The following is a 10,978-nucleotide window of genomic DNA, read 5'->3' as shown; positions in this document are numbered from 1 at the left end:
AATGCATGCAGGAAAGTGCTTTCAACATATTCAGATGGTCTTGTTTAAGTGGGTGGTTTTTGGCCAAAATGAATGGAAAAAAGGTCTTTATGATGATAGTAAGAGTAGGTTTATATAACATACTGTATTGACCCTGGTGTAAAGAACTTTAAGAAATCAAAGAAATCAACACGCACTCAAGAAGAATTTTATGTGATTAAATAGGCTGATTATATAAAGCACTCAAAACTAACACATCCCTGAGCATAGTGTTTTAATTTATCTAACTATTGATGAAAGCTGATTCCCCCTGACCTGTAAGAGCACATAAACACTCTTAGTTTCATTCAGAGCGATGACTTGCACTTTACTCAATACATTTTTTTTTTTTCTCTGTGGATTAAGCTAACAATTGACTGGAGAGACTGAAGGAGATTTGCAGTAATATGAGGGATAAAGCTGGCCCAGCTACTCAAAAATATATATATTTAGATATTAGATTAGACAGAGATTTAGAAGGAAAATAAACAACAGCAATATGTCATTCCCTGTTAAGCCCTTGTGAATAAATACACTTGATGTCACATATGTTCTCTTACCATACCGTCAAGCTGTGCCCGAGACCAATTCACGTCTATGCCCTGTTTTCGATTATGCTTTCACCACCCACTGGCTTTCATTTACCTGAAATGATCTGATCTGATCTGAACAGAACACAAAAACACATAGGCGCACAAACCTCCTTTGCGAACACGTAAGAAAGCATCTGAAGTGGCCTAATGGCTTATACTCTACTAATTTGTCTTGACTAGAGAACAGCTGTAAACACACACCCAGGGGGACAAGGGCTGATAAGCTCTCCATCCTGCTGATGCTATCAGACAAAGGGCTGCCCCGCCCAGGGCTGCACATTTCCAGGTGTTTTAGCCTACATGTTCTGACATCAATCAGACCCTGAGCTTAAAAATAAAGGGATGAAAAATAATCATAAAATCATACTAATTGACCATAGTACAGGTGATTCCGAAGGCAACAAGACTGGAGCACACCAGGCTACTGTATTTTTGAGTGGTTATGATTGTGCGAGGTGGTCTTTACTGACTACTAAACAAAGGGCACTGATTTCTGCATATAGTGGTAATCAAGACTGGAATTCCAGTCACTTATGGTGTATTGAATACATGATTATGCATATTGTCTGGGTAGTGTGAGGTGAGAAAAGAATGCTAAACATTGGCGTTCAAATGGAAAACTGGGGACTGTAAAAACTGGGCCTTTCAGAGTCTTTATCATCTGATGCTGAAAGCCAGTGAACTTGTAAATAAGGTGTGTCTATTATGGAGAAGAATCAACATTTGACATGAAAATGTGATGGCTATTATGCAAAGTTGGATGGTAGATATTCCTACCTGATATTTCTAAACATTGCCCAGAATGCTCAGAAGATAAGGGGTAAAAAATGACAATGCTAGTTTTGCAGGTGTTCAATTGTTTCCTAAGCAAAAGTTTAAAAGCAACCAAATTGTGAGGATACATTGCTATGCAAGGCTTTTATTTGTGTTACAGGTGTAAGATTATGACATACGTCATTTACACAGAGGTCTCTGCAAACACGTTTTAGCAGTATAGGCTTGTGTAATGTGGGAACTTCATGTACTGTATGCTGTTTATTAGCTAAAAAGTTAAAGTTTAACTGTTTTCATAAATGTTCATCTCTGTGAAATCTAAAAAGGAAAAAATAAAACTGCACTCAAATGATTTCATAGGCCCTTAAAGGGGTCAGCTAAAAATTAAAAAAAATCTGTTGTAATAAACCCTTTAATTCCGAACCAAAATGATCAAATGTATTGCCTTTCGTTGAATGGAAAAAGAAGAAGAAGAAAAAAACATTGAGTGTGTGTGTGTTTCACAAAAAAAATGAAATACATTTAGATTTAAATGATCATTTTTTTGGAACTATCCCTTTGAGATTAATCAATTGCTATTGTCTCCATTGCTATTGAATTATTTCAGCTCTTAAAATTCACCATCAAGAGGTATGTAGTAAAAGCCATTACAGCAATTAGAGAAACATGACACTTACAGGGATTACATTTGGCATAAAGATGGTGGAACTACATGTATTAATTGCTATCTAAATGCTGAAATATTCAAATTAATCTTGCATAAATAGAGCACAGTGCTCTTAAACACGTCATACTGAAGGCAAATGGGATGTTGGGTTACTAATTATTAGTCTCAATTGCAGCCGTCATAAGTTCCACAATGAAGTGTGAATACAGCTCAATCTTGTTTGGGCCTAGAGTGGAGTGAAATCTAATTGGTTGCAGCTGTGCCGAGTGCCAGTTATAGTGATGAATCCTACGACGTGACTGGCACCACTGTGTACATTTCATCCCTTGAGTATTCCCTCTCCAGCTCTTGCTGATAGCTAGTCTTTGACATTATGAGGCCGAGCTGGCCATATTATTTCAATAATTTAAACGGACTAATTGCTTATAATTTAGCGCTAATCTAATAGCATAGTACATGTTGTCAATTTAAATACAAGCAAACACATTTATGACTTTTCATTTTCAATAGTCATTCATTTTTGCACATGACTGCAATTTAATACACTATAAAAATTAAATATCTTCAAAGTAAAACATCTGTAAAAACATGACACAATATACACTGTTGAAAAATGATGACTGAGGCAAATGGTTTTCTGGTATTATGCCAGTCTTAACTCAGGCTGTGTAAACAGTTGCCAACAACCGTTAACAGCAGTTTCATTTCACACTATAAACATTCTTTTTCTTCCTAATGAAATCTTAAATACAGCCATCGCTAAAACCTCTCAGCGCCTTATAATAGCTTTTAAAGGTTCCAGTGGAAACAGTTGTTGTATTTAAAGCAACATGTTAATATCACGTATCAATTGTTAAACAGTTTTCCATCTGGCCAGCTATGGCAAAATGAGACAAGGCAAGGCTACGCTGGAGAATTATTCCTGTATACTTTCTACAGTCAATACAACTTTTAAAGATGCGCTTCAAGGTCCTCATCAGCAATGCAGGGTAGATCGGCTCAACAGACCAAATCTTTTATCATGATCTCGGCTTAATAGTTTGTGCCAGACAAAGTGTAATAGAAGCAAGCTAGTAGAGCTGTGCGAGTAGACCTCACTCCACTGGCCTCAAGAAGTACACTAGTGAGGCTGTGGCGTCCTTGTTAGCGTGCCTGCCTCCCATACCAGAGACGCCGGTTTGAGTCCCGCTCAGAGCAGTTACATTTGGTGCTGTGACCTGGGTGGGAGTGAGGTTTAGGGGGGTGAGTGTAACGGAAGCAACTAGTGACTGCCGCTAGAGGCAACGGCCTTTAGCGTCCTTGTGTGAGTGCCCACCTCCCCTACCAGAGACATCGGTTTGAGTCCTGCTCCAAGCGGGTTGAGTAGGAACAGAAAGCAAGCTAGTAAGCAAACCTCACTCCCCTGGCCTTAAAGGGTTAGTTCACCCAAAAATGAAAATTATGTCATTAATGACTCACCCTCATGTCGTTCCAAACCCGTAAGACCTCCGTTCATCTTCGGAACACAGTTTAAGATATTTTAGATTTAGTCCGAGAGTTTTCTGTCCCTCCAATTAAAATGTATGTATGGTATACCGTCCATTTTCCAGAAAGGTAATAAAAACATCATCAAAGTAGTCCATCAGTGGGTTAGTTAGAATTTTTTTGAAGCATCGAAAATACATTTTGGTCCAAAAATAACAAAAACTACGACTTAATTCAGCATTGTATTCTCTTCCGGAATCCTTTCCATTGAATTGATTCCATTGAATTGATTCCATGGTGAGTTATTAATGACATAATTTTCATTTTTGGGTGAACTGACCCTTTAATAAGCACACTAGTGACTAACTTTAGTGGCTGCGTCCTTGTTAGTGTGCCCGCCTCCCGTACCGGAGACTCCGGTTTGAGTCACGCTCGGAGCGGGTCGAGTACGACCAGATGGTAATAGTGCTCAGTGATTTGCTGGAAATGACACTCAATCTACTAATAAATACATGCATATGAAACCAAAGTAAAATATTTAGATGCAAACACAAACAATGTGCTAAAAATTAATCATTTATAATTCAAATCTCTTAAATAAAAGTAAATTAAAAAACTGCCCTTTGTCACTACACTTTACCAAGAGACAAACAACAAGCATTTTAATATTGAGAGCTCCATCACTGATGCAACAGTGCCCTCCCAGCTTCACAGGGGGGCTCAGATGGAGAGAGGATGTTTTAACACAATGTATCAAGGCACAGATAGCAGGACAAGGCTACACTGAAGATGGGCTTGTCAGTCATATTGCTGTCTGCTTCCAGCCACAATCATTAGAGGAAATCAAATGCCTGAAAAACCCTAAGATGAAGACCATAATGGAGTAGTCCTCTTTGTAGCCACATCCAGCCAAAGAAAGAGCCTCCATCTTGTCTAAAATCGAATAAATCATGCTCTTTCCTTCCTCTCTCTCTGTCTTCCAAAGAACACCTGTGGAACTGAGTCTCGGTGAGCACCCATGCTATTCAGTATAAGGTAGGCTGCTGCACACTAAGAGTAATAAGGCAGCAAAATATCAGCCGAGCTCAGATATTCTTTTCAAAGTGAGCAGAAGGGACTGGCTACAGAAGTATGCCATGCTTTAGCAGCAAAATATAGCATCAAATCAGTTATTCTCTATGTACTGTGGAAAGTGTTGGCTCAAGGCTTGGAGCAAAAAAAGTGTCTTAAAAAGTTCAAAACCACTGCATGATTGAGTGGCTCCCGCTGCACAAAGTAGCTTGGACTGCAGACTGTGTGCACCTTTGAGCTACTTTACTTAACAATTCACACAAAGGGTCCTAGCAGTTAGAGGGGTACTGGGCCGAAAACACTGCAGCAACAGTGCTAAGAAAGCATTACTTATACGAAAAGATATTTGGATAATGTTTTACTCCATTTCCAAGAACTGGAAAGCATTGGTTTGCCATGCAATGTTATTATTTATTCGAGAGCCATCGCTGCTTTTTTTGATGTAGGGTCCATTTTATTCTGTCTCTCACTGAAACTACTCCATCTTTGATGGTCATTTCTCTTTCATTACAATGAATAGAACACAGCAAGATTAAAACCCCCATCCATATGCATCACTTATTGCAGAATCAAAATCTCTACATGCTGTTGTCATATCAAAGAGAATTCTAAGAATGGAGGAAATCAGAAAGAAAGAAAATGCATTGGAGTACTAAAGAAATGTTGCACAACAATTATCAACAAATTTTTTTATTTGAGCATAATGGCAAGAAAACTCAGTTTCTATAGCATAATGCATTCTGGTGTTTGTTGACATTGACAAAACAGCTAAATCTATTAACCTTGATGTCAAAAGTGAAGGTGCATGTCAAAACATGTGAGCTTGTTTTGCGTGAGGAAAGTAAGATAACAAACAACTTGTCAATGCAGTCCATTGCACACATACAACCTTTCCTCCAGAGTTTTACTGAAGGAACACACTCATTTTAAAAGGCTAGAGGCAAAACAACAGTCACCCTTGATCTTTCTACACCAAGATGATAAACTAGCTGTGAAAATACACCTTAGTATCTTGCTTTTGATTTGGCCAGGTTTCATCCATCAGCAACAGGTTGACAGCTGCCCTTAAAGAATTTTAAGCTGGAAACAAACATGAACTGGAATATTTAAAGATGATGACATCTGTGCTTGCTCATGAATATGACTGCTTGAGAGCTTTCATGGCTGTATGGCAAATAAATAAGAGATATTTTTGGTCAGTCATACTCCTATATATAGCATTCAGGCATTAAGTTGAAAATTCATTCCCCAAAAAAAAAAAAAAAAAAAAAAAAAAAAAAAACCAACTATTTTCTTGGCGGCCGCAAGGTGTCAGCCTTGTGACTTTAAACCCGATTTACCCTCAACATGCTGTCATGTGTGCATGACTCTTTGTGCGTTCATGAGCTAGATACAGAGGAATTTAAAAATATAAAAAGGCCTATGTAATAACCGATATAATATTGACAAAGAATGTTGAGTAATGACAAAAATACGTGCATTAATAATAATAATGCAATATTAATTATAATAACTAATTCTACTAATACTAGTGAATATTATTTGTCCTTCAGTCTCATAGCATTTCATATCATGTTACGCCCGAGCGCGCCTCTATTTCTTTCGGTCTGTGTGTGTCAGAGAGAGAGAGAGGGAGACAGAGAGGGGGGGTCACTGACATGTTGTGGTCGTCATCAGTGATGGAAACGAAAGGCAGCTCCCTGAAAGATTCGTAATTAGCGCAAACGCTATAATTTCATGCCCGACTATTGTGTTGATTTGGTGCTCTTAAATTCATATGCATGTATGCCATTAATATAACACAGCTACTCTTAGCGCAACACGTGCATCACCTTTACATCTTATTGAATCTCGTAGAGACAAGTGAGTAAAAACGCGAGCTATTTGCTGAAAGTAAGTTAAACAGGCTCGTGTTGGGAGTCATGACGTGGATACGGACTGATCTAAAATTAGGCAAACAATTAAATTGATATTCTGAATGCTAAAGGTCCTTTCTGCCAGTGGATGAAATGGCCGCACGCCTTTTGTTTTGAAAATTTTAAATAGATTAATTTTGAATATTGATTAGGTAGGTATAAACCTATCCATTCAATTAGCCTACTTTTGCTTGAGAGTAATTATCGTCAACCTTTGGATGAATATACATAGTATTATTTATTAATTTATTTATTTGTATCGTTATTTTATTATCGTTTAACTTAAATCGCAAAACTAAGTTTAATCGAGAACGGAAATCGCGGGAAAAAATTGTGGAGGAAACCATAGCAACAACAGACCACTGGAGCGCCATCAGTAAGGATTATTATCGGACGAAACATTAGACAAAAATAAAATAATAAAAAATAATAATAATTAAATAATGCAAATATTATTAAAAACTACATATTGGAAACAAAAAGGTTCACAGGTCAAAAAGCTCAATATCTCAAAACTGCTCAGAATGCTGATAGAACTAGGTGTGTGTGTGTATATATATATATATATATATATATATATATATATATATATATATATATATATATATATATATAGCCTATACAAAACAAGAACTTTAGCGTTTAAAAAGACATTATCTACCTCAAACTGCTCCTCGAAAATTTCTCACGGTAACATATCTCATAAAAAGTTGACCCTTCTAAAAATCAATTGCTACATAACTGGCACGCGTAACATACACTGTGTGTTGCATGAACTAGAGCTAGTTGGCCGAGTTCATATCTGTAGTTTTGCCCCACCCACCAGCAAATCCAGCTCTCCAGTGTAACCTCTGATTGGCTGTGGGGATTGCGGGTCCTGAGACTGAGCGCGAGACACTGAGCTGTGCATTCGACAGTATGCGCTGAGGATGAGCGCCGTGCGTTTACCTCAGTGAGCCACATTTAAGAACTATATCAAGAACTACTTCGCTTCATCCAGAGGCTGGATATTTCAGACCGGACGCATTTATTACAACGAGACGATCCCAGCTGCACTTATAAATGCTTGATTTTTCTTCACTTATCTTTTATCAGTGTTTTATTCGGATTTAGTGTCATTCTTTCTGGACTAAAGCCAGATGAAATACCTCCATACAAGAAATTTACGCTTGTTGAGAGAAATCTTCTGTGGACAAGACACCCACCTCTTGCTCGACTGGGAATATCACTGAATTGTGGACTGGACTGATATTTTTTAATAATATTGGTTTTCTAGTTTCAGAGATTGTTTTCCTTCTGAAATTGGAATCACTGTGGTTTCAGCTGGATATGTGCATGGACGTAAATGCGGATCAAGGAGACATCCTAACTTCACATCATTATATGGATTGATTAGGCATGAGCGATGTTTTAACTCAATTTCAAGTGTTCATCGCGAATCATGATACCGAGAGCAAATATTTTTGAATTGGATCCTTCCTTTCGTTCATTCATAAGTTGAGGACCTTCCAGCGGACATTTAGCCTACATTTGTTTTGAATATTTCGTTCACTGGCTCAAAATGGTCGGTTTACATCTCGGTTACCCCGAACTACGCAAATGTTCATGTTGAAGCCATGTTTTTCGTTCACAATGTTTTCACATTCGTTATATGAAGAATTATTCACGAGTTTTCTTCATATGTTTTTCAAAAATAATACAAGACATGGGTGGCCTGATAAGGTTTCGATAAAGTAAATGGAAGTTATCAACTGCGTAATCATTAAGTCAGATGAATGATGAATCATCGCAGATATAAACATTTTGGTTCATTTTAAAGGATATCTACCAAACTGTGAATTTTTTATTTTTTTTTCGTTTGACTTATTGGAGCTTTTTTACGTCGCACCGAATGTAAATGTTAATAAGAGATCATGCAAATGAGCGTGTGAAGACAGACATCAACAGGTATAATGCATTCCAAGGACATGGATTTCGTACAAATGTTATTGTGCTTTCTCTTGTGCTGGACTGGAGTCAGTGCCGTTTTCAATTTGAAATACACCGTGGAAGAAGAGCTGCGTCCAGGCACAAAGATAGCCAATGTGACGGCGGACGCAAAAGTTGCGGGTTTTGCACTGGGAAACCGACAGCCTTATTTACGGGTTATCTCCAATTCCGAGCCGCGATGGGTTAATCTGAGCCCCGCCGGACTGCTCATCACAAAGCAAAAAATCGATCGGGACGCTGTTTGCCGACAGACACCGAAGTGTTTTATTTCGTTGGAGGTGATGTCGAACTCGATGGAGATCTGCGTGATTAAAATTGAGATTATCGACGTAAACGACAACGCGCCCCGCTTCCCCACCAACCACATTGACATAGAAATCTCGGAAAATGCCGCTCCCGGTACCAGATTTCCCCTAGAGGGGGCAAGCGATCCGGACTCGGGGAGCAACGGCATCCAGACGTACACAATTACCCCTAATGATATTTTCGGTCTTGAGATTAAGACGAGGGGAGACGGGTCCAAAATCGCAGAACTTGTGGTGGAAAAGACTTTAGACAGAGAGACGCAGTCTCGTTACACGTTTGAACTCACAGCGGAGGATGGTGGAGACCCCCCAAAGTCTGGGACTGTGCAACTTAACATCAAAGTCATTGACTCCAACGATAACAACCCCGTTTTCGATGAGCCAGTATACACTGTAAACGTGCTGGAGAATTCTCCCATTAACACGCTAGTCATAGACTTGAACGCCACGGACCCAGACGAGGGAACCAATGGCGAGGTGGTCTACTCGTTCATAAACTTCGTCTCCAACCTGACCAAACAAATGTTTAAAATCGACCCCAAAACAGGCGTAATCACCGTGAACGGCGTTTTGGACCACGAGGAATTGCACGTCCACGAAATTGATGTACAAGCCAAAGATCTGGGTCCAAATTCAATCCCTGCCCACTGCAAAGTGATTGTTAATGTAATCGACATAAACGACAACGCGCCAGAAATCAAACTGTTGTCAGAAAACAGCGAGATGGTAGAGGTGAGCGAAAACGCTCCTCTCGGATATGTAATAGCTCTGGTGAGAGTCTCAGATAACGATTCGGGAGCGAATGGAAAAGTGCAGTGCAGACTGCAAGGCAATGTGCCTTTTAGACTCAACGAGTTTGAGAGCTTTTCCACCTTACTTGTTGATGGCCGTCTGGATAGGGAGCAGAGAGACATGTACAATTTAACCATTCTAGCCGAGGACAGCGGATATCCCCCGCTGAGAAGCTCGAAATCTTTTGCAGTGAAAGTGACGGATGAAAACGACAATCCCCCGTACTTCACCAAGCCACATTATCAAGCCATGGTGCTAGAAAATAACGTCCCAGGTGCGTTTCTGCTGGCGGTGTCCGCCAGGGACCCTGACCTGGGCATGAACGGCACTGTGTCGTATGAAATCATCAAATCGGAGGTGCGGGGCATGTCTGTGGAATCTTACGTTACTGTGAACTCAAACGGCGAAATATACGGCGTTAGGGCTTTTAATCACGAAGATACGCGGACCTTTGAGTTTAAAGTCTCTGCGAAGGATGGGGGAGATCCGCCTTTGACCAGCAACGCCACCGTGCGCATTGTTGTACTGGATGTAAATGACAACACACCTGTAATGACCACCCCGCCCCTGGTGAATGGCACCGCGGAGGTGTCAATTCCTAAAAATGCTGGAGTTGGTTATTTGGTTACACAAATAAAAGCTGATGATTACGACGAGGGGGAAAATGGAAGGTTAACGTATTCGATTTCAGAAGGAGACATGGCATACTTTGAAATAGACCAGATAAACGGCGAGGTGCGAACCACAAAGACGTTTGGGGAGAACGCGAAACCATCCTATCAAATAACTGTGGTGGCGCACGACCACGGCCAAACTTCTCTATCTGCCTCTGCCTATATTGTCATTTATCTCTCCCCTGATCTCAATGCACAGGAGCAAATCGGACCCGTCAACCTCTCTCTCATTTTCATCATTGCCCTGGGTTCTATTGCAGTCATCCTGTTTGTCACAATGATCTTTGTGGCAGTCAAGTGCAAAAGGGATAACAAGGAAATCCGAACATACAACTGCAGGTACCCAAACAATTTTTGATACATCCTTTTAAGTTACACACAACCTAGTTCAGTGTGCGAATTATTCACTGACCTTATAGGGGAAATAAAAGGCCTAACCATAAAAGTTAGATTGCTCACCGACAGAAACTGCATTTACCTGAGGTGGTAACCATAGCAACAATACGTTGCTAGAAGTCTTCTCGTTAGGGCAGTTTGGAATATTGGACAAATATTAATATTAAATGCAGGCCTACTGTTTGTTTTATTACATTAACCGTTCATCACTTTAGCCATAGATTATTTTCAAAAGTAAATAACAAAAAAGGTTGTTTATTTCAAACATCTTTAAGTAGTTGACTGTTAGCTGTGCTAGGGGCGCCAAAGAACAATTTTG

General features: G+C 39.6%; 1 protein-coding gene across 4 annotated transcripts in view; it reads left to right on the top strand.

Annotated features, from left to right (window-relative positions):
- The first annotated feature begins 7,392 nt into the window (after positions 1 to 7,392).
- pcdh19 (protocadherin 19) overlaps positions 7,393 to 10,978 on the top strand; it is a 57,903-nt gene continuing 54,317 nt past the window's right edge. For 2 of the 4 annotated variants that reach the window (XM_048175960.1, XM_048175959.1), the window contains exon 1: positions 7,393 to 10,602. In XM_048175960.1, the coding sequence (XP_048031917.1) occupies positions 8,456 to 10,602 (2,147 nt within the window). In that variant the 5' untranslated portion in view covers positions 7,393 to 8,455. The remainder of the gene's footprint in view (positions 10,603 to 10,978) is intronic. The other 2 variants (XM_048175958.1, XM_048175957.1) reach the window with 1 other exon arrangement.

This window comes from Megalobrama amblycephala, linkage group LG23, assembly GCF_018812025.1.
Source record: "Megalobrama amblycephala isolate DHTTF-2021 linkage group LG23, ASM1881202v1, whole genome shotgun sequence".
NCBI classification, from domain to species: Eukaryota; Metazoa; Chordata; class Actinopteri; order Cypriniformes; family Xenocyprididae; genus Megalobrama; species Megalobrama amblycephala.
The sequence above is the reverse complement of the archived record's forward strand: the minus strand, read 5'-3'. Positions and strand labels throughout refer to the sequence as shown.